The sequence below is a fragment of the Poecilia reticulata genome, linkage group LG5, assembly GCF_000633615.1.
Source record: "Poecilia reticulata strain Guanapo linkage group LG5, Guppy_female_1.0+MT, whole genome shotgun sequence".
Classification (NCBI taxonomy): Eukaryota; Metazoa; Chordata; class Actinopteri; order Cyprinodontiformes; family Poeciliidae; genus Poecilia; species Poecilia reticulata.
The window spans coordinates 9,475,067-9,499,056 of record NC_024335.1 but is presented as its reverse complement, the minus strand read 5'-3'; the positions used below and the strand labels follow the sequence as shown (position 1 = coordinate 9,499,056).

Sequence of the window (23,990 nt, the reverse complement as noted above, 5' to 3'; positions counted from 1 at the left end):
TCATCATATAATAAAGTGATGCAAGCTGGTACAAGACACCAAAATGAAACTCAGCGAATATGAGTCGTGCATAGTGAAGAGGAACGGTAGTTATTTCAGGGTTATTTCTTTGGCTTCATTGCCAATGATATCGAGGCAAAGACACAAATGTTTTACCCCTCGTTGCAACTAGCTCACGGGAATATTAGAAAAAGGATGAAGAAAAAATTACTCTTGCTGGGAATTGCATTACCTACATCTCAGAAAATAATTTCTATTCAAGAACATAATACATAGAAAAGAAAACAGAAATCATATAAATCATTTTTTTTTTATTTCATATGAACAAACATGCTTAACAACTCCTCCATGTATATGTTTTTTTGTTGTACAGTATTCTGCTGCCACCTATTGTTTGGGTACATGACAGATGTTACTGACATAATAAAAATCATCCTTTACACTCATCTCTTGTTAAGCAACTTATATAGATGCATGTTCTTAAAACAAAACAACAACTTGTGATTTTGGGGGAGCAAATGTCAAAACGCTTCCCAATGCATTTCTCGTGATTTAAAACATGTTAAAAAAATTAAAACATAAAGACATTTTTTTTTCTTTTTTTTTTTCAGAAGTAAATTTCATGCAAGAATAATGCTATATTGTGAATTATTTATGGACTTTTGTGAAGACTATTTACTAACTTATCTAAAATAGATCTTAAAACAAGTATTAACTAGTTTTTCTCATTTGAGCAAATACAATATCTGAAGTTTATGGCACTGCTTTTTAGAAGTCATGTGGGTCAAAGTTCAGAAGATTATTAGCTTCAGACCAGGCAGTATGCTGGGACCCATCCATTTCTGTGGCGACTTTGTTGCCACTGTCCAGTGTATGGTTTTGTCCACCAATAGATGCTTTGCAGTCAGGACATTTTGATCTCTGATTAGCTCCTCCACACTCTGTAATGACATAGACATGGCCATTGGGACATTTGTGCCAGTGGCCAGGAGGCATTCGCATTGCTGAGACGATCATCTTTCGCTCTTCCTCACTGATCCCTAAGCCTGTGGCTGGAAATTTTTCATCCAGACTCTTCAGGGCTTCTTTCACATTTAGCTGGTCTTGCTCAGTGAACTGGCCAGGCATTTCCAAGGCATGTCTGATTTCTTGAACTTCAGACTGCATTTTCCTCATCTGGTCTTTTGTGTCTGCAATGTGACAGCGGACATTGAGTTCAGCCAGTAAGTTGAGTCTCTGTAGCTCTCTCTGCAAATCAAAGACTTGTTGATCTGTGAACTTCTGGCTTGTGTTATTGAGCCAGGACATGAACTGATTGACACCTTGTCGAAACCTGTAACCATCTGTGTATAACATCTTTTCTTTTTCAACTTTTAGAAGCTTTGCAACTCTTATCAGAAAATCAATCTTGTTCTCCAGGATCCACAGATCACTTGCCGTGAGGTAAGTTTTTTCAAGCTTTTGTTGAATTTCCTTATCCTCCTTTGGCATATATATTTGACCAATGTTCTGATTTTCAACCCACTGATTTTTAAGAATCCTTATTTTTTCCTCAATATCAGACTTTCTTCCATTTATCTTCTTCTTTACCATCTCTATCTCAGCTAGACTGCGGTTGATATGTGATCCATAGCGCAGATTCTTACGTATTGGAGTTCTACACCTGGGACATTCTTTTAGCTTTATGGCTACCTGCTGTTCTTCAGGTCCCTGGTTGACTTCAGACATCCACTGGTCCATAGCTGTGGATTCAAAGATGTGCCCGCAGTCCTCCAGCTGAATAAAACGAGCATTGGGTTCATCTTCAGTGCCAAAGAAAATCTCTGAGACGTCATCATGGTCGCATAGGCGACATTTGGTTGGACATTTGTCTCCGCAAAGACCAATGCATGGGTGGCCACAATTTAGGGTCTTTTTACAAGGTTGAGTGCATGGTGGACGATCGCATGGCTCGTGGCAAAGCTTACTGCATCCTTGGTGAGGGCATTGCCAGTTACAGGGCTCAATGCAAGGAGCACATGATTGCCCACACTCCCTCATACACTTACTGTGAACACAGCAGTTCTCACAGGGTTTCCGACAGGGCGGGCAATCACGGGTACAAGGTTCTGTACACTTGTGAGAGCAGATCAGAAGACGTTCACATAGTCGAGGGCAGGGGGCGTGGAAGCGCCCCTGGTAACACCTGCTACACGTACCGCGACAATCATGCCCACATTTTAACTGGTGCTTACATGATGCCCTACATTCAGGCTGCTCTATGCTTGTTTTGTAAAAGCATGGTCCTTGCTGGCTGTGTCCACAACGAAGCTTTAATGTGACTGGCACWATGCACCTAGAGCTGCAAGATCTTCCGCAGACTGAATCGCAGTGATGTCCACAGGGAAGCAGCTTCAGGCAAGGCTCCTCACATGTAAATGTCCCTGGATCCTGGTGGCAAGGAACCATTTGTGTGTGCYGACACTGAGGTATGATCTTCTCAACCTTCACCGGACATTTCTTTGGACATTTTTCATGACATGTAAGTGTGCACTTGTGTCCGTCATTACATAAGATCTTCTCACACTTCTTGGTACAGTTAAACTCCTTGTGCTCTGGGTCATAAGGATGACAGGCTCTCGTACAAACATGGCCACAATCCAAACGAAACTGGCAAGGTTGGGTGCATCCTCCCTCAGGTGCTTCATTGAAATGATCCGCTTTAGAGGCCTTGATCTGTCGATTTGGATGATTCTGGCAGCACAGCGTCAGAGCTCTCCCAACCTGCTCCTTCTCCCTCAAGGTGTGGAAGATGTTGCTCCACAGTTCAACTCTGCTAAGGATCTCACTGTTGCCAATACAGTAAAGGCCTTTCTTAGCACGTGACAAAGCGACACAGACCCGATTGGGAATGTTCAAAAAGCCAACTTTTCCTTGCGGGTTGCTACGTACAAGAGATAACAAAATAATGTCATTTTCTTCGCCCTGATATTTGTCTACCACATGTACTTTGACCCCCGAGAATTCACTGGCAGGCATTTGTTTCCGCAGGCAGTGAAGCTGGCCAGTATAGGTTGTAAGTATTGTAATTTGCTCTGGTTTGTACTCTTGGAGGAGGAGGTACCGGCACAGAGCAACAACAAACTTTGCCTCATGAATATTCTGATGGCTTTTTCCATCTTTGATCTCTTCCTCTAGGTGGTTGTGTTCCAAAAAGAATAGATTTGTGTTCAGGCCCTGTTAAAATTAAAAGGAAAGCAAATTTTATGATATTCTCCAGTATACAGCACATTGCATGTCAGTTTCACTCAACTTCAAATTGTAGAAAATGCCTAAAAAAATTGCAGATATCTTTATTTATGAGGTTGAAGAATCATAAGTTCATGGGTTCAAATAAGCATAAAAATTAATGCAAGTGAAAAATGTTTCAGTACCTTGATGTTTTCATACTCGAATACAGAGGGATGRTTCTCCAATGCAGAGTAAATGTGTGGGGTCAGAAGACGAGCAATATCCGGCCTCATTCGATGCTGAAGAGCAAAATACAAACAAAAATTAAGATCAYGCTGCAACTKGTATYGAAGACTGTTTCAAAATCAAGTTCAGCTAGATTTTTGTTTCATTTACATCATTTACATGAAATGATAAAGTGAGAAAAACAAACCTGATAGTTGAGTCTCACGTAAGGCAGTCCCATGTTCACCAGCCTCTCAAACATAGACATTTCCAGGTTGAAGTTTTTAGCAAGCTCGAAAACTGTAGCACTGGGTCTCAGCTAAAAAAAAAAAAGAAAGAAAGATAAAGAAAATAACTTGTAAATCTTTATCTTGTATACTTTTTACACAGGTTCCTGACATTTTAAGGGTTTTTATCTATCTTTCCAATTCAGTTTTTAGTTAAACTTGACAAGTTCCGTATCATTTCCATCCATATATCTCATCTTGATCTATTTATCAAATTTAAGATTTTTTTCTTGGTTGGCTCTGWTCCATATTTAATTTATCTTTCATCCCATTAGTACTATTTATCTTTTATATATACACRGGTATTTTGGAGMTTRTCTGAAACCAAATGTAATTTTATTCTTTAYTTTATTGATGTTATTATTGTTAAAATACATTTTTAAAKTYCAATTTAAATATTTTTATCATTCTTAGGTCTGTCTCTGCAATCCCCGATCATAGTAATGATTGCCTWAAGATTTAGAGTTTATAAGACAATCATAAATCATTTGTCAAGTCAATTCTTTGATTTTTATTGTGTTTTCTGGCATGATTGTTAAATTATTGTCTGTTTTCTTGTACCTTTGTATTGTTTTTTACAAATTTTTGTTGGCACCAATGGCCTTTATTTGGTGCCAACACCAAATAACACCATATCTCTGCCCCTGACAGGAAAGGGGCAGAGAGAAGGGAGAAAAAACATGCAACAAAGGAAGGAAGAATGTGAGTCAAACTCTGGATGGCCACGTCGAGGTCTGTAGCCTCTGTATGGGATGTCTGCTCTGACCACTGAGCCATGCGATGGATGTCCCATGCCTTTGTTTTTTTTTTTTATGAGAACTATTCTTAGATAAATTGATCTGATTTTATTCTGATTGCTTAAATTAATTTTGTTTAAATCAAGTCAAGCCTCTCCTGTCAGCTGTGATAAGATCCGCATGAACAATTTTATTTACTCAGCTGGCATCTTCCGTTGAACCTTCCACATAACTCCATCCATCCATGACTTTTATAAGTGGTCGATCACATTACAGTCGTTTTTAGTGAGTACTTGTTTGAAGCTTTGTGAGTACAAGTGAAAACAGCACTAATCCTAGATTTGACATTATTGGTACTTTGTGTGTTGGGTTGACAGMAAAAGCAATATAAAAGGTATGAAAGTGTATTTCAACTCTTTCTTTTCTCCRCTGTTTTGCCTGTGAGTGTTAATCTAAGCATCTGTGTATGCAATCGCAACCTAATTTAGCTAGAGGACAGCGTGTGATTGTGCCAGTACAGTATGTGGGAGGGGTGTGGAGGAGGCAAGACGAATTCTAGTAAAAATGTGAAGCATTGTGTTCTGCTTGATTCAACACCAAACCTGTGATTAATGAATAGCACAACAATGCCAAAACTTATTTTACTGGGAAAGTGTGAGCCAGCTACTTCCATTACATGCATGGATTCAAGTTTGGTTTCTGCAAAAACAAGAGTCCAAACGCAAAGTTGCAGATGATGTCAGATAGTTTAAACCCACGGACAGAGAAGATAAACTCCAATTCGAACAAAAAATATCCATGAATAAACTGGGTAATATATGCCAGTATTGGTTTGCAGCCGACTGAAGTTACACAGCATGATGAGAACTGGACAGAATATTTAGACATGTGATAGAACTGTGTGTAGTTGTGATCACATGCTACAGATTGCTAGACAGGCTGCCTGTCCATATGTGCTTGGCAGGCCTTGACAAGTTGTTGTATAATAGTCTACTGATGTCCAGAATATCACTCCTCACAAATCTCTTCTGTCTCCAGTAACGGTTTGCTCAATTTTCTTTTCTTTCTTTTCTTTTTTACTGGAATTACATTTCTGCCATATCCTCAAGGAACAAAGAACATAGGGAGCAGCACAAACACAGTACATCACTTACAGCAATGCCATGAATAAAAATTTTATCCAGACATCTAAGTGGGACAACTTCAATTATGTAACAACACCTTGGTAAAACTGTGCATCAGCAAATACAAATCTGTGGCGGCGAGAATAATTAGAAACAAGATCACTAATTGTTTGGGAAATTGCTTGTACCTGCTGGTGGTCTCCAATGAGGATGAGGTGTTGGCAGGCTCTGCTCAGCGTGGTGATGGTGTGGGCTTCCAGAACCTCTGCAGCCTCTTCGACAATCACAAGACACGGACGTACTTCCTGCAGAGCTTTACGGAACTTGGCCGCCCCAGTTGTTGTCATGCCAATAACCTAGAACGAAAATTGTTTAAGCCYGTTAAATCACACAGCTAACAAGAATTAACTTCCTTGGTCATGAAAGCATTTATTTTGATAACCTTCATATGGTGGGCCAGCATTTCTACAGAAAAAAACGCGTTTCAGCTATTTCACGATCAAGTAGTTCTGTACCGTTGCTTCCCTGAGGACATGGAGGTTTTCCTGTCGTTTAACATCAGCCATTCTGTCCACTGAGTTTTGATACGCCTCCTCAGACTCCAGGGCTTTGGTACGGACCTCTATTCTGTAGCGCGAAACCCACAGCCTGCAAACACAGGTAAACACAATATAAAACACCTGAAAACATTAAACTTTCAAGTTGAACAAGTGTTCAATGTGTTAGTTAAAATAATGTGGCTATTTTTTGAATTACTASGRATTCCTGCAGATTAATTTAGATCATACAAAAAGGCAACAAAGTACACTGTTTAATTTAAGAAGATAAATAATAAAGGACCAAGTTTTTAAAATAGTTATGTATATTATTTAAAAATAAAAAGATAGTTTTCTTGTATGAGGTTTTGATACTGAAACAAAAATGTTAAGAGAAACATCAGAAGCCATTTTAACATTCATAATTCATAGAATGATATTTATCTTAAGCTGAATTAAAACATTGAAGAAACTGGAAAAATAGGAGATCCAGGATATTGTAATTGTGGACAAAAAAAATATTTACAATATCAACAACTTCACAAATATCAAGATTGAGCGAGATAAACTTTAGAATACAATAAGGACTTTTTTTTCKTCTCACTGAGGGAGATTTAAAATGGTATGAGACATGTCTAACCTTGCTGTACAACAARCTACAATTAAATAATAAAAAGGTATCAAAAAGAAATCCAAATGGGAGTGAAATTATGTAATGAAGCAGGTACAAATGAATAAGCTTCTGGTTTTCAAAAGACTGCCCAGAAAAGCCATGTTTGATGATTAAAGCTGTAAATTATCTTTTGTTAGGTTTTCTCTCCTCCTGGGTTGTATTTGTTAGTGATGAGGAAGTAGATTAGACATATTTAAATAAGCATGTCTAACCTAGACATGCTTATCCATTATTTATACATACCTAAATAATGGACACATAATACAGTAATAATATTTATTATAAGATGACTGAATTAAAATCCTACTAYGACATTGTTAATAATAATACATATTTTTTTCAGATCACTTTAGTTGCTTTTTAACTAAATACTTACCACAGAAGATCAGATCAACAGATTTTGAAAGCAAACTATAGAGGTAGGCTTGTAGCCGTTTTCTGTCTACATAAAGAAAAAGTGCATGTTCAGTKTTTGTAATTAGAAATGAAAATCAGAAAAATGAAAACAGAAGATGTGACCCCGGTTTATTGCTTTTGTGAATAATTCCAAATGAATCCACTGGGAATCATATCAATTTGAGCTATGAAATGTGGCCTTGATGAAAAGTCAGACTATGTCTACGCGTCGGGTTGTTTCTCGCATTCTGTAAAATCTAGTTGCAATGTGGGCAAAAATCATTGTATAAAAATAAAAAAAAAATTTTGAAAATTTTAATGTAAAAAAATAAAAATAAAAAAAAAAAAAAAAATCATTGTATAAAAATAAAAAAAAAATTTTGTGGATTATGCATGGATTTCATACACTCTCAATTACAAAAAAATAGTAGTTAAACAATTACAAAATGATGTTGGATTTAATTAGCATTATGACCTCAAAGTCATTTTTTCAATTAAATTAATTAATTAATTAATAMAATGCTTCCAGTTACAACTTGGCTCTGTGGGATACATTTTTTTTTTTACATATTATTTGACTTAATTAAACACTCYGGGAACATRATTCTTCTTCAAGTTTGGTCAGAAAGTAATGGAAGCAAAGCTGGACATTGAACAAATTGAAATGGAGGGCAGTTAAAATACAAAATAAATAAATAAAACATTACAGAACCAGGTGATTAAAGTAAATAAAGGCACATGGTGAACAAAAGAAATGTAATTAGAAATGCAGATTTACCTGTAAAGTCTCCATCTGTCTTTCAGATTAAGACTCCAAACGTCAACAACATTCTCCTCCTGCTGGTCAGTCATAGTCGAGCTTTTCCCAAGTTCCTGTCTGATTTTTTGCTTCATCTTTCTCCTTTGGTGCTTTTGCACCTGGACAGATAAGGAGAAGTTAAACTTTTATCATCATACTTTCAGTTCATTACAGTTAAGTTATTAACTTGATTCTGTGGCTGTTTCTATTGATTAACTGAAATAGCATTGTGCTGAACAGTTTCAAAAGCTAAAGTTAATAACTTTGAAGAAATAAAATTASACATAGGAATCTTCTTGACAGAGGGAAACTTATTTGTAATAATAAAGTTGCTCGAGTAAATCATGCTGCAACCATTAACCCATTTAATCCCACCGGCAACAATTATTGCCAGACATGTTTTCTAACTTCTGGAAGCKCTAAAATAATTGTTTTGACTTTTTGCAGCTAATTGAAGTTTTGAAATAAAATAATAGTGTGTCTACTCTAAGTAATATCGATTTCATGTATCTAGTGTGAAAGGTCACACGACCAGACCTCTTTACTTCCTGCCTGTAACGTTGAAGGCAAATGTCAGACACAAACCAATACAAGAGGAAGTCAGTAAAATACTTTAATAAACACAATTAAATAAAATATTTTGAACATATGTTCTTTCAAGTATCTTCTACTGATTTATAAAGAAAATCGTATGCCTTCTTCCATCTTTTGATCATAAGAAGAGTGTAAGAATGAGAACAGCTGATATATCCCTACCAGGTCTTAGGTCTCCTMTGTTCTAATTAGACAAGTAACTACCTTCTTATACTCAAGGTTTCTCCCAAAGAGTGTAGGAACCAACATTTCTGGTTTGGTTCAGCAGCATTGTAACTCTTAGGATGTTGACAAGACCTTGAACATAGAGGAGGGTTTCATCCTTATSTCTAAGCCCTCCCTAAGTTTCAGCAGAATGAAAATACAATGAACTTCACATAAATGTGGTCACTCCTGCAAAGGCTTTTTYTTCTTCTTTTTTTTCCAAAGAGAAGATACTTTCAAATTCCACTAACAAGAATGCAACCGGATAACCATGGACAGAAACTGATAATGCTTAAAAAATAAGGAAATATGCCCATAGCTAAAACTAAAATATGTTTAAATGACTTTGGAGTTGTTTTGATATTTTGACTTTCCAGTGTACCTGCTGCACCTGAAAGCAGCATGAGCAGCTGTTTGGGCTGATTGGATGCTACAGGAAGCCRTTCAGATATCAGGAGATTTTTGCAGTATCTGCATTGCTTAYATTGAGTTCATTGAGTGCTTACCTCCCATTCTGCTGTGTTCTGTGTGTTCTGCTCAGCCCGTATGTCTACGTTGTCCAGGTTCAYAGCCAGCATCAGTTTTTCCACTTCCCTGACATCCTCCTCCATGTTCCTTTTCTTCTTGTCATCTCTGCCAGCTCTGGGACCAATTGTCCAGCCATCTTCAATCATCCGCTCTGCTTGGATCAACTCAGCCTCCTCTTCAATTTCAATGAGGTCTTCTTCCTCCTCCATTGCTTCCTCTGCTATACAGAATACAATAATAACATATTGGATGAGAATCAGGAAAGCAATATTTGGCTTGGGCGCCAATGTAGTGCTATAAAATAATAGGTTTTCATTAATGACTGTTGAACAAAGCAATATAATACAAAAGACAAGGCTCCACCACAAAAGTACTTAAAGAGCAAGAGAAAAGTTATAAATTAAAAATATTATAAACATATATTTTCATATTTATGTGTTGTATGCTTTATTGTGCAAATTTTATATTATTGTCAAATTGCCCCGGCTTACTTATTTTGTTTTGCTGTTAAACAGAATTCTTCTGATGCCTTTATGATGATTTTAATGTTATGGAACCCATATGGATTTTATTTAGCAGGATGCAATGCCACTTACCAAAAACCTATATACTATTTTCACAGTTTAAAAGACCCACCTTCGTTTCCATTTACAGTCTCTGGCTCCCTCTGCTGGAAGTGAGTCGATCCCAAACCCAACCACTCCATCATCAGATTGGGAGTCTTTTTACTCCAGACCTCAAAGCCATCCTCCATCTGCAAACCATTCCAAGCAAGACATTTGAAACTCATTCCCACATGGGTTTCCAGTTTGTTTCAGTTTTCACATGAGTAAAAGAAAAACAACAACAAAAAAATTCACTATCTATTGACTCACAGGGGGGGAGTTGAGATTCATCCAATGACTTTCTAACATAAACCTCTGGAGGAAGGTTTCACGCATCACACCTTTGAGAGAACACTCTAACTCCAAGSTGCGGCTTTTGATTGCCCTTTCCTCTTCACACAGTTGCCTGTAGATCTTTAAAAAYGAATAAGAAGTACAAATTATTGCAAAAAAAAAMCCCCAAAAAAGAACTAAAATATGTTATTTCTTCAGTWCAATCACCATACATCCTCACACAACAGTTCAGAGGATATTTGAAAGCTCACCTGATTGTATGCAGTACGAAGGTGTGACGGTAGYGTGCGTTTGAAATGTTGTGAGTGGGTCAACTCACGCAGATTGAATTGTTTCAGAATCTCGCTGTTGCTGCGACCTCCTACTCGCACAATGCCGTCCTTCAGAAATTTGTGAATTCCTAAGGTGCAAAGGCAATCCACAGGAATTATTGTTAAACACTGTTTGACCAAAGGTGTGATTTAAATGTCAATTTCTCATTGACATTTTTTCTTTTTCTTTTTTAGAAATAAATGTCATGTATATTTACATTATCTTTATTTGTTATATTGATATTAGTCTTTGCAGGTAGATTTAAGCAGTATGGGAAAATATATCTGAATCCATGATGACTGCTTACCTTCTAGGAACTGATCCAGAGCATGGTTAGTATAGCATACAACCAGCATTGGAGCTGAATCAGTGTTGTTCCAGAGATCCTTATTGGTCAACAGAGCCTGAGCAATCTTTAGGCCAACATAGGTTTTTCCTGAAAGGAAGAAAAGGCATAGAATGCACTAATTTAGATACACGCTTGTGTTTCAGTATTAATTAGCACAGCAAAGCGGCATCCCCAGAACAACTTCTGTAAGAAAAACACTTTTTTGCAGTAATATTTTTCTTTTTTTTTTTTTTGGGGGGGGGGGGGGGGGTATAAAACCAGCTAATTCAGTCTTAGAATTAAAAAAAATGGCATTATAGATTATGGCTCAAGCAAAATGTTTTGGGCTTCTCACCAGTGCCAGGYGGTCCTTGTATGATTGCCAACTCCTTGGTGATTGCAAGCTGAAAGGCTTTCATCTGAGATTCATCCAAGCCCAATTCTTCCATGTCAGGCCAGGCATCTACATCCAGGCTGTTAAAGGGCTTTATGCTATTTTTGTGTTCAGGTTTGGCAACATGTGAGAGGTCATAAACACCCCGTCTTTGTAGGTATGCTGGTGGTAACACATCAGTGGAACACTCCACAATGTATCTGAAAGCAAACATATCCATATTAACCTCATTTGGCTCATTTGACATGTTAGGCCTTTTGGTATGTGTAGCAAGATGTTGCAAATTTTCTATAAATCTGTTGTGAAGAGAAGAGTCTCCTTTGCAGCTATCAGTTTGGGTAGCAGCTTCAGAAACAGTGATTTTAAAAGTTAAACAACAGACTATTCTGGAGTTTATTGTGCTGAGAAGGATTCGTCATAAAATGAAAAGCAACACCGATAAGCCTAAGCACTCCTCTTCACAATGTTGTAGCATTGTGGGGGTTATCTTCAGTCAGTCGCTTCTTCAAATCTGCTAGAGCAGAAACCACAAAAGGAGATCAATCTTGACCACAACTATAACCCTTCTATGAAAATAATAGCTACATTAGCACTCACTTAAAAATATGCTCTCATTGTTAGTTCTCTCGCCTTGTTTTTCTGCAGGTGCAGTATTGGCTAATTTTAAGTAACATTATTCATCTATCTTAGGTTTTAGAGCTCTTTCCCAGGAAGAAAGACGTAATAACTAAACATGTAATATACTGAAATGGAGGATTAAATTGGTTTGTGAGAAAGGCAATTTAGTGAAATTTCCCCCAAATGATTCAAAGATTTGTTTTCACTCAATGACTTAAACAATGAAGTCCATATAGCAGTCAGAGAGCTAATGGATATGTATACATTTAACATGAAATAGTGGTGATGTCTGCAAAGAACAGATAAATAGACTGAATTGAAAAGGCCAAGTTCTTGTAATTTAAGAATTACAACGGCCAATGAATTTAATACCTGGGGGACAAGCAACTTTATATGATTTCATATGTCATAGAGGTCAACAAATGTTGTAACTGATGTGGTAGTTAATACATTGAATCACAATTATCATTACACTGTCAAGGTGTGCAATTTCAAATGCGCAAAAAAATTGGTTGGATGCAACTCTGCACACAAATGGTATTTTCAACCACTTTGATGAACTTCTAGTGTTATTTATAATCATACCCGATATAGACCCTACAGCCCAACATACCAAGGCCCATGGAGAGGGGTAGAATTTATGTGATGATGGAAAAAATGTTACGGATGGAGAAATTTTGTGTAATCAGGTGTTATAGAATAAAACTGCAATGTACTGTTTTCTTATTACTGTACAATCCTAGTTAGTAGAGTTGTTGAATACATAGCTGAACCAAGACTATCACAGAAGCTTTTTAAATTTAAGACAGTCCTAAATTCCATTTAAAAGGTTTGCAAACAACAGCTTCCATAAAGTTTCAGGTTACATTCTGGGCACTTGAGAACTAGTGTTACCAAGGAGTTAATTTGCAAAGCATGACAAATGTACTTTCTAGGGGTTAGGTCACATAACATTCCCAAACATATTCTATGTATTCCAGCTGCTTTAAAAGCACAATGGAATTCAAAACTCTTCCACATTACACAAACGGCATTACCTCTGAAAGGGCAGATCATCCTCAGTCTGCTCCTTTAAGCCTTCCAAAACATATCGATAAGCCTCAAAGTATGCAGTCGTCTCAACCATCAGAAACAACTGATCTGTCTGTTAGCAATAACAACAAAGGAGACATGATATAGCATCTGTATTACAGATACCACATATACAGATACCATATATAAAACCAAGTTATGTTCTTCCTAGTGTCTTCCTGCCTCACCTGTATTCTGGCCAACTTCACCCTACTTTCCTCTGTAAAGGTAATCTGGACCTGCCCTTTCTCCAAGTACTTTGGGTCCCGATCGGACACTGTGGCAAACAAGAAGCTCTCAAAGTTGTCATATGACAGGCAGACCAGGGAACCAAAGAGCAGCCTCTTGGAGTTCTGCCAGCGCACAAACTGCAAGAACAAAAATAAAAGCATTATTAACAGCCTTGTTTATAGCTTCATTTTGATGGGAGGCTGATGAAATCTATCCAGAGCCTCACCTTCAGTGGCTGAACATCAAACTGGACAATGTAGGCGAGACCAGTCTGCGTGCACTTGGGCACCACCAKGTGTGCGTCAAAATACACACGAATGTCATCGAAGCGCTTCATCTTCGCTGGGTTGTCGTTCCTTCCCATGGCCATCTGGTTCTGGAGCAACTGTTGAATTCCCTCACGAAGCGGTCGCACAAAGTCCTCTCTAAGCAGCCGGAAGTGTGTATCGAGGTAAAGGTGGGTGTTTCTGTATCTTTGGGAAGTAAGGTTAGCTCTGAGAAACGGTTTGTGGTTCTGATGGAACTCCTCAGGAGTTGGGTACAGTGGTATGTTTCTGAAATCTTCCTGTTCTTCATCTGTGGCAGAAATGTGGGCACTTAAACACAGAGAAATATTTTACAGCTAATCATGTGACTGGAAATATCCTAAGGAGGCCTTACCTTGGTTATCAGCATTAGTCAGAAGACCATAAGTGTCCTTGTCTGTACGGAGGGTACCTTTCCTCGATCTCTCCTGGAGATGAGCTATTAGACCCTTGAGATTCTCCATTTTTTCCTCTACTTTAGGTAGAAAATCTACACCTGATGCCCTCAGGGTGTTTATAGAGCCTTGGAGCAAAGTCACTAACATATTCACAGTATTGACAGAGCTTGCGGGGAAAATACTGATCACCTAACAAGAACAGATGATAAACAGTTCATTAGGTAAAAGTATTTTATTCTGTTCAATACACTGAAGAATTTCCTATGATTTCTCTTAAGCAAGTGGCATATTGTTTCAAGCAATAGTTACCTCTAAAAGAATGGCCGTGATGTATTCCAAATGCTGTGGGAATTGTGCTCTGCGGGTCTGGTTGGAGTCAGACATCATGCCTCCCACATAGTGAAGCAGGGTGATGCTTAAGAACTTTGACTCTTTTATGATGTTAGCCAGATGCTGCAGGGTGCCTCTGTCTGCCCTTGAAGTGAAGGCTTTGCTCACCACCAAGCAGATAAGTTGGACAAGGTCTGGTCTCATTGGTGTCTCATCAAGCAGCACTCGAAAGCCAGGATTTGAGGAGAGCGTAATGGCCACAACAGAGGGTTCCTGTTTGGAGAGGTCTTCCAGTGTTTTATAACCCAGGTAACGGAAACTTGGATCTGTCCCATCTCTGTTCTCAGCTCTGCCTTCCCTTCTGTCTCCATTGTGTCCTCCTCTCCTTGCACCTGTTCCTGCTGCCCCTGCTCTCATTCCTTGTCTTTCAGCACCACCTGGCTGTTCATTTCTGCCTCCTCCAAGTCTCAGCCTTTCAGCACCTCCCCCTCTATGTCCACCTCTCCATCCTCCTCTCGCTCCTCCTCTCTGTCTGTCTGCATCTCTTTGACCGTGCCCCTGACTTTGTGCTCTTCTTCTGACCTCTTGCTCTCTCACTCTGTCTCCCTGAAATCCTCCTCGTCCTCGTCCTCTTTGTCCATGTCCATTTTCATATTGGTCATTGTCATATTGACCTGAGAGAAGAAGAATAATAACATAGTAAATGTTTTTTTTTCCGTTTTTTTTTTTTTACTATTAACAAGGGGTCTATGCATCGCGCATTACAAAAGTATTCATTCTCCTTGAACCTTTCATTAACCTACCCACATAGAGCACAATTTTGAAACAAATGGAAAATAAAGTTTTTAAAAATATTCACTATAATCAGAAAATGTAGGCATGTATTTGTATTAATCCTCTTTTTACTCTGATACCCCTAAATCAAATTTTATGTAACAAAATCTAAATGCCTGATCAAATGTACCTCTTTTTTCACTGAGACTGTTCTGTATAGACCTCAGAGATTTGTTAGAGTATAAGCAATAAAGTATCATAACAATCAAGATACCCTAATGATGCGACAGATAAAGTTGTGAAGAAGTTTTATGCTTTATAAAACTATCTAGAGTTTTCAACATCTCACAGACCACTGCACAACTCATCACATCAAACTGGAAAGAATATAATACAACTCTAAACCTACTAACAAAACAACAAGGCAAGACTCTCAATCCACATCTCAGGTGGGAGAATTCATTGGCAAGTGGACTAATATGTGCACACTCCATAAATATTGCCTTTATGACTAAAGAGCAAGAAGAAAAGCTGCTGTTAAAAGAAAGCCACCCAATATCTCATTTGCAGTTTGCTATAAGGAAAACAACTAACGTGGTAGAAGATAAAATGTGGCTAATAATTAACTTTATGTATGGCCTTCACGCAAAACTCAATGTGAGCAAAAACACATTGATTGTGACTCTGATCGCACCATTCTCCAGTGAGAATGCTGTGATCACTACATCAGGCTGTTGTGATGTTTGTTTTTTTCACAAGGAGAGGCAGATGGGTTCGTAGCGATGGACAGCTGGATGGAGGTAAACACAGGGTAGTCTTGAAAATAAAAATAACTTTTAAAGGCAACAACAGGTTGGAGACTGGGATTGCGGCAAAACTCTCAGCAAGATGACACCACGCGTAGAGCCTGAATTACAATGAAACAGTTAAGAGCAACGCGTGGCAATGTGTTAGAATAATCCAAAGTCCAGGCTTAAGGCCAATTGAGGATCTGTACTAAAACAATAAAACTGATGGTGACAGACTTCACACATTGAATATGACTAAATTTTACAACTATAAATGAGCCAACCACTTCAGAGTAAAATATTTTGGAAACCATATATTTTTCCATCGGCTCCACACTACTTTGACATTAAATCCAAACAGATACATTAAAGTGTGTGCTTATAACATGACAAAATGTGAAATTCTTGAGGGAGTGTTAATACTGCTTCAACGTGCTGCACAGTATGTGTTATTCTGACAGGCATATTGATGGAAATAACTAACCATTATGAGTCCCTCTTCTGCCTGACCTAAAAGTCGGCCTTTCCATGGTATTTCATGTGGTAGTTGTTGATTTCTATGCAGGCTGTAAAGGATATTTCTGAAACAGAAAATAAAGTGGAAACAGATATAAACACCGCATCCAAGTGAATACCTAAAAACAATGAAACACCTCTGCATATCCAAAAGTAAAGCCCAAAGAAATACAGATAGCACGCATTTCTTCACTCTCAGCATCAACAGATCAAAATAATGTTACAGTCAGATATGAGGTAGAAATCACATTATTTAGGTCCAGACAGGAAATTAAAAACAATTTTTAATGGCTGCTTCTCAGTTATTAGAGCAAAATGTATGTGTACATTTCAGTCCCGCACAATACTAAAGCAATTAAAATCAATCTAAAAGGTCTTTGCAGAACATTTGCTTTGCAGTAATTTCAATTTGAAGCCTTGTGTTGCTATGAACTTCAGTCAGAGGAAAGTGCGCCCCCTTTAGGAAGTCACTTCATTTCCGCCTTGGTGTAAGTTTCCTTTCTCTCGAAACTGTGATGGCCTTGACAACAAAGCATGTTATGCTAGCAACCCCCAGCACAGACGTCTCCCCAAATAAGTATAATTTAACGACCTATGTGTAGTAAGTACACCTGTTCTTCATTCATAAGTTATTGATAGACCTGTAATTGAATTAAGGATATTACTTCATACCTAAAATTAAATTAAATATTGTTTAAGTGGTAATTAACAAATATTTCCAATGGATATACAGAGTAAAATTAAAATCAAAATGACTCACCTTTATTCAAATGTCCTCAATAATACATTACAGTACTTTATCATTGAAGTTGTCGAAATGTAAGAAGGTTTAGTCTGCTCTGCTGGTCGCTTTATCTAGACGTCCGATATCTGACTGCGCCAGCTGTGGGCGTCTTTATAAATACTTCTTAGTTTCCGTTTTCGTTTCATCAGAACTACACCACCCCTAGAATGCACTGCAGGGCAAGAAACTGTGACGCATCTTAGTCAAGTGGTACTGACTGGATCCTGGTGACTGACTCTTTGAGAGTTTGTTTAAGGACATATTGGACATATTGTTGATTATTATGACGAGACGACGCAATTTCTAGAGAAGCTGCGATAGACTCTGCTGACACGTTTACCTCAAACTGGTGCTATTTACAGAATTATTGTAATTTTATTTTACAGTAAGCATCGTAAAACATCCATACATTTGAAATGCGACATTTGAGGATATAAAATGTAAAAGAAAACCTGGATAAAAAGGCTTTCCTCGCTGTAATTTTACACTTGTCCTTAATGTCACCGGCTCCGTACTATTTAACAGCCGGAGAGCAGAGCAGCGGTCCTTTATTTAACATCACAGAGTTGATGGACATGACTAAACCCTGGTTTAGCAGGGGGTCTGAGGTTTTTGTATGTTTTTCATACTCTAATTTACATGACCAGTCATTACATGGCTTGATCAGTTTGCCCTTGATTTAATATCCCCCCTCCCCTTTGCCCAACAAAGATTTCCTCTCCAAGTGCACAGTATGAATAAAATGAATGCAAGGATGAATGCCGTCCAGAAATCGACCGGAGTACACATTTCCCAGCATTATCGACCTTGCAGTAGAGGAAGTGATCTGCATTGAGATCATCGAAGCATAAAAATCTGATAATCTCATCTCGTTGAGTAACACCACGGGGATAGAGAAACGGTACAGTAGAGACTGTTTCTGAGGTAACTGAAACAAACGTCACTTCCTGTTGACATTTCTCAAAAACAATGTGTAGAGTTGTGAGTGTTGAGATCCCGCACCTTGAGTTACTTCAGCATCAACATAATTGAGAAAAGGGTCCAGCAGATTATCATGGAGGAACTAGTGTCGCTCCACTCTGATGAGCATTTGTTTTGTGTCACTGCAGGAACATTACCAGAAAGTCCTCACAACGTCGGGGCAATGGTACCACAACATCAAAAACGAAAATAACAGACTGTGGCATAACTTCCTGCTACAAGATTCTAAAGTTACCAACTCTTTACTAAACAATCTATTATTTGCATGCGTGCCAACTTAAATGTAATCGTCACCAAAGAACAACATATGATGGCTACGTGTTTTCCTATGCTGTTATCAAATAATAATAATTAAAAAAATCAACTTCCAAAAACAAATCAAGATTTTTATGGTGAAATCACATTCAGGAAAATTGTGGGGGGGGGTTTTTTGTCATGTTTTTAATTATTTTCCACTTTAAAATTACAGATTAGCGATAAATGGATATTGATTTAAGTCATAGCAATGTTTCTTGCACAACTACATTGGCCTGCAAAAAAAGAAAAAAAATAGAGCCAAGCATACTGACTTATAACAGAGCTTATGCAGAGTAAGACCAATAAGGCAATATGTCTTTATTGGGCATTTTTAAATGGAAAACTACATCATTGGATAGTTTAACATTCTGAATTGTCCCCAGCTGTAAACTTTATATTATTACACTTTATATCTGTTGACGTTTTTTGTTTGCTTGTTTTACATTTAGTTGTGGTCTTATTTTACATAACATGTAATGTAACTGAAATACATACCCTGATTCGTTTTGTTTTGAAAAAAATAAAATATAACGCCCTCCGCCCTACTTGTAGCTGGGTCATTCTCCGGCTGACTGGTAAGGAGCTGACTCCGCCACTCAGCTGGAGCAGACGTCATCATTCATTCTTAGCAGGGAAGCTAACGCTGATGCAGATCACTTCCGCCAGTGTAAACATGTAGCGGTTTCTGCGGTTCTTGCGTTATATTCCTTCCAGCCAGCGGTCTAAAGAACTGATGGCTCTTTTAGTGGAAGTATCGTTTGTAGAACCAGACCAGTGCGGTGCCAGCTTGGTTACTAGCTAACACAATAGCAAGACAACTGTCAGGGGCCGTGTCTTTATGAAGGCTACCGTTGCTAACAACGGCTATCTACTACAGCAAGTATAAGAACTGTAACGGGGGTTAGTCAACCGAAAAATGTCAAGAGATGATTTGCAATAAGAACTCACCAAGAAGAGGAGAAAAATGAGGACGACTAGAAGTGATCGCTCGCCGTCGCCGATGAATGGAAAGCAAGGTACGTGGAAAACGGTGTAACGGGTAAAGTTAATTAAGAGACTGCCAGGTTGCGACTACTCACGAAAGCGGTTAGAAGTCATCAGTTCATAACTTGTTAAAACATAATCTCTCAATTCTGCTTATAGTTGTTTACTATTGATTTTTAACTGTAACGTTGAGAATAGACGGTTTTTTTTCCCCCTCTGGTAGACTGGGAAACCAAACGGAAACGGAAAATAGCAGACATCACCCAGGCCCTTAGCGTGGATCCAGTGGACGTAGCAACGCTGAGGAGGATGGCAATCAGTGAGGGGGGACTGCTGACTGATGAGATTCGCTGTCAGGTCTGGCCCTGGCTCCTCAACATCCCCCCTCACCTTTTGGATCAAGAACCTGGTACCGTTTCTTGCATAGCTCTTTATTTTTTTATATATATACAAATGCATATGAAAAACAATTTTGGATATAGATTTGTTCCCTGCACCTGAACAAACTTCCGCTTTTTTTTAAAATTTAGCATGATGGCAGTTATTTTCACACTCTGATCAGGTGCAACTTCTCCTCGCATACACTGTTTGCTAATGGCAATTTGTCCTGTCCAGAAAAAGTAGAGCGGGAAAACAATAAGGATTACAACCAGGTCTTGCTGGATGTTCAGCGTTCACTACGAAGGTTTCCACCTGGTGAGTAGTTTGCATTAAAAACAAAACAAAAAACCTGTTGTTAATGCTTTGCAGTATGTCCAACATGTGGGGTGCTTTTATTAGGAATTTAGGAAGATGTCATAATCTCATGCAAATTACTGTTAAGGTGCTGGAAATTCTTTTTTTAAATTTTTTTATTTTTTAGGGTTTAGGTTATTAAAGAAACAAAACTTTTTATTATTAATTTAGAGTATCATATTAGAATTTGATTGTGGGATGCTGTAAAGGTTTTCAAATTTTTATATTCTGCTCACAAAACACCTAAAATAAATAAATATTCTCTTGAAATTAATGCAGTCTTACAAATTTGTGACCCTTACTTGCTGACCTGGAGGGTTCAGCTGGCAGTTAACACTCATGTCGTTTTTATTGGATGCACTTTGCRCTACAAAAAATTAGCCAAGTCCTCTCACAAGTGATGTTCTCAGTAAGAACTGGTTGTGAAACGCTGTGCTTATGTTAGTTGGCCTCGTAAAGGATTGTCTAATATCCACCAGTCTGAGTCTGTGACATTGTTGATCACATACCGAAGTTTAGTATCTGTTATTGTTTGTATTTGTTAGTATGCAGGTGGAAATGTTATTTTTTTGAAGTAAATATATTAATGTAGCACCTGCTCGCAACAATGTTGTCTCAAGGCACATTTACAAAAAAGCCAGTTGTAAGTCAAATTCCAAGTCAGTGACATACATTTCAAATTGATCCCAGTCAGTAAGTTTTTATTTATGAACAGCCCTGTTTAGATTACCTTGTTTTTTCAGCATTAAAGTTAATACWCTTCACTTTTAATGCAGCCTCATAACCCATTTCAAAAAGGCATTTTTTAAATTATATAAAGAGAATATTATTAAACCATATTTGTTTCTCGGTCTTAAAAAAATCTGCTGATAAATGTTAGCCTTAACAGATTTTGACTGGTCTGTCTTAAAATATATATAMATTTTTATTTTTACTTGTGCAGGTATGCCAGATGAGCAGAGAGAGGGTCTTCAGGAAGAACTAATTGACATAATCCTGAGAGTTCTGCAACGTAATCCCCAGCTGCACTATTACCAGGGATACCATGACATTGTTGTCACCTTCTTGTTGGTCGTGGGGGAGCGCCTGGCAACTGTTCTAGTRGAAAAACTCTCCACACATCACCTCAGGTACATGCCTAAAGCAAATTGGTCAGCAGCCTGACTTCTGTTAAGTTTATCTTTTAARGTTAGATTAKACTTGAATCTGAATTCTTTGTTTTGCCCTCTATCACAGGGACTTCATGGACCCCACCATGGACAACACAAAACACATTCTTAAYTATCTGATGCCTATTATCGAAAGGGTCAACCCTGAGGTGCAGGACTTCATGCAGCAGTAGGATTCCTTGTTATTTTATACACAGCTATGATGGATGTTGCTGGCTCTGGTAGATATTCAAAAAGCAAAATCCTCCAAAATGTTCATGTTGTATGAAGAAGAATGGGCAGAAAGAGAAGGACGATGCATGCGCAACTTAAAAGAGAAGAAAACGTGGAGAATGTATAAACACTTTACTTTAGACAGACGCAACAGTTTTGCAGGGACATACATCTATAAGCTTTGAATGGAATTTTGCAATCCCTGAATATTAATCCTTGTTAACATGTTCTGTTGTGAAAAATCCAGAAGCAATGTTCTATTTTTCCACAAAAAGCTCACATAAATGTTCCACATTAATATACACAAACATTGCAGATAAAAGATTTTAAATGCAGTCTCTGCGCTCTTTAACAGAACACTGATCCCATTATGATAGCTTAACTTTAGACTGTAAACAGCACGTCATTAAGTCCTTTGCTTGGCTCGCTGATTCCATCGATGGCCTTTTGAACTGACTTGCTCTGTCTGGTCTCCTCATGTAACCTAAAATTTCTCGTCATATCTTATTGGTTTTTTTGTTTGTTTGTTTGTTTGTTTGTTTTTCAAGAAATGAATGTTTTTAAAACCAAACAGATTTGGTAAAAATGAATCTGTAGTTAAGAAGCTGTGAATTATCTCAGGCTTGTTTGTAAGTTAATCTCATTGTAAGTCTTTTATTAATTCTCAGGGCTGAAGTGGGCACAGTCTTTGCTCTCAGCTGGCTGATAACCTGGTTTGGCCATGTGCTCTCTGATTTCCGTCATGTTGTACGGTTGTATGACTTCTTCCTGGCCTGCCATCCACTGATGCCAATCTATTTTGCGGCTGTGGTAAGTTTCCTCTCATGTCTACTTAATTGAATAGTTCATCAGAGAAAATATTTTTGATACAGAAATACGAAAAAAAAAAAAAAAGGAATGTACTACATCTATGCAGGGTGGCAAGAAGCCCCTGGTGCTGCTGAGGTTTTATTGATTTTTTTTTTTTTTCTTGTTTCTCATTTCCCATCACATATTTTCCTTCCACTTAACTTTCCACTATTATTCCTAGGTACAGTAATTATTTTTAGCATCTTATCATTAATGTGTAAGATGTCAATGGTTGTCTGCTGAACAACTGTCAGATTTCCTACAGAATTCTTCTAGATTCTGTAGGAATACAGGATATTCTAATTTGTTAAAAACTTGTTTATTAGGATTAAGCCATAATCATTACATTTACAAGGGAAAAAATTCTACTCTACTGAGATGCTGCTGTGGCTTAATCAGTTTTACAATTTGGCACATTCCCACCCCCATCTTTAGTACAAGGAGAAATAGTCGAATGCTGATGTGATTGATCCCTTAGGGATAGGGTCACTTTAGCCGTGCCACATCTTGATGTTCGACATGTTTTTTTGTTTTTTTTCCTCGAGATTGCAACTAGTTTGGCAAGCCCGATTTTTCTCTGAAATGTAGCAGCTTGTTGCACCCCTGACAGCAGACTCTTTCACTCGATGGCACTCACAGTAAATGCTTGCACTTGTCATGATGGCCCTTGAGAAATGAATGTGTTGTTTGTTGCAGATTGTGCTGCACCGGGAGGGGGAGGTGTTGGACTGTGAATGTGATATGGCAATGGTCCATCACCTGCTGTCTCAGATTCCCCAGGATCTGCCATACGAGACACTGATCAGCCGAGCTGGAGACCTCTTTGTCCAGTTTCCTCCCTCTGAACTGGCCAGAGAGGCAGCTGCACATGAAAGGTACTTAAGTCCTTAGGGCTGATGCTTGTAAACACGTTACCCTTACAGGCTGTTTCTGCCATCTTTTATTTCTCTCCTTTGCATCCTCTTTTAATATAAAGCACAAATGTAATTTTCCCTTGCTTTTCACCAACAAGCGTAACTTGCTGTTCCTCTATTAACTTCTTCAATGTCCTTCTTTTTTTTTCTCCCCCTTTTTCCATCTCTATTTTCCTCATAAGCATGGCGACTTCTACCTTTAAGGACTTTGAGCTTGCATCTACTCAGCAACGGCCGGACACAGTTCTCCGTCGCAGACGCAGACAAAAGCAGGGTTCTCCAGAGAGCTCGACAGCGAACCCTGTCATGACTGTGGCACAACCTTCAACTGCCCGGCGCTTTGTCAGATTGGCAGTCATGGGTCTGACTGTGGCTTTAGGGGCAGCAGCTCTTGCTGTGGTTAACACAGCTCTGGAGTGGGCCCCCAAGCTGGACTTGTTTCCTTGAGCTGCCCTAAAACCAACATGACATATTTTCTCTCCTTGACTGGTGGATCCTTTCCTAGAACCCTCTGAACACTTTTGGAGTCTAACACTGTCTGGAGAGTGCTAACTAAGCTGAACATCTTAACACTCCTCTGTTGTTGTCAAGGATGCGACCAAACATYCCGCTCTGAGAGGAGTTCATAAGTCCGTGGCAATTTATGAATCCTTAAAAGGGCGTGTAGGTTTAAAAGCTGCTGGCGCTCCTAAATGAAGAAATTCTCCATGTTAAAATGAAGAAAATATTTCCAAGGAATGTTGTTAATTGTGTCATAATTAAAGTTTATTTATATTTTGTAATAGGA

General features: G+C 38.3%; 2 protein-coding genes across 4 annotated transcripts; one reads left to right on the top strand and one right to left on the bottom strand.

Annotated features, from left to right (window-relative positions):
• Positions 1-291: 291 nt before the first annotated feature.
• On the bottom strand, positions 292-19,377 carry znfx1 (zinc finger, NFX1-type containing 1). 3 transcript variants are annotated; one of them, XM_008408410.1, is made up of 19 exons: positions 19,288-19,377; positions 16,246-16,342; positions 14,179-14,873; positions 13,827-14,058; positions 13,393-13,742; positions 13,124-13,303; positions 12,902-13,008; positions 11,208-11,446; positions 10,832-10,960; positions 10,464-10,612; positions 10,189-10,332; positions 9,950-10,067; positions 9,292-9,533; positions 7,967-8,106; positions 6,099-6,231; positions 5,772-5,939; positions 3,644-3,754; positions 3,414-3,509; positions 292-3,216 (listed from the first exon to the last, which is right to left on the bottom strand). In XM_008408410.1, the coding sequence occupies exons 2-19, from the start codon at positions 16,289-16,291 to the stop codon at positions 769-771; spliced, it is 5,727 nt and encodes a 1,908-aa protein (XP_008406632.1). In that variant the 5' UTR covers positions 16,292-16,342; positions 19,288-19,377; the 3' UTR covers positions 292-768. The 3 variants fall into 3 exon arrangements, with proteins under 3 accessions (XP_008406632.1, XP_008406631.1, XP_008406633.1); XM_008408409.2 differs by lacking the exon at positions 19,288-19,377 and adding an exon at positions 17,038-17,323; XM_008408411.2 differs by lacking the exon at positions 19,288-19,377 and adding an exon at positions 17,038-17,323 and having other exon boundaries at positions 9,292-9,530.
• On the top strand, positions 18,916-23,990 carry tbc1d20 (TBC1 domain family, member 20). The gene is made up of 8 exons (XM_008408408.2): positions 18,916-19,355; positions 19,547-19,732; positions 19,939-20,019; positions 21,002-21,188; positions 21,295-21,396; positions 22,109-22,250; positions 22,986-23,164; positions 23,386-23,990. Exons 1-8 carry the CDS (start codon positions 19,304-19,306, stop codon positions 23,648-23,650), a joined length of 1,194 nt encoding a protein of 397 aa, XP_008406630.1. The 5' UTR covers positions 18,916-19,303; the 3' UTR covers positions 23,651-23,990.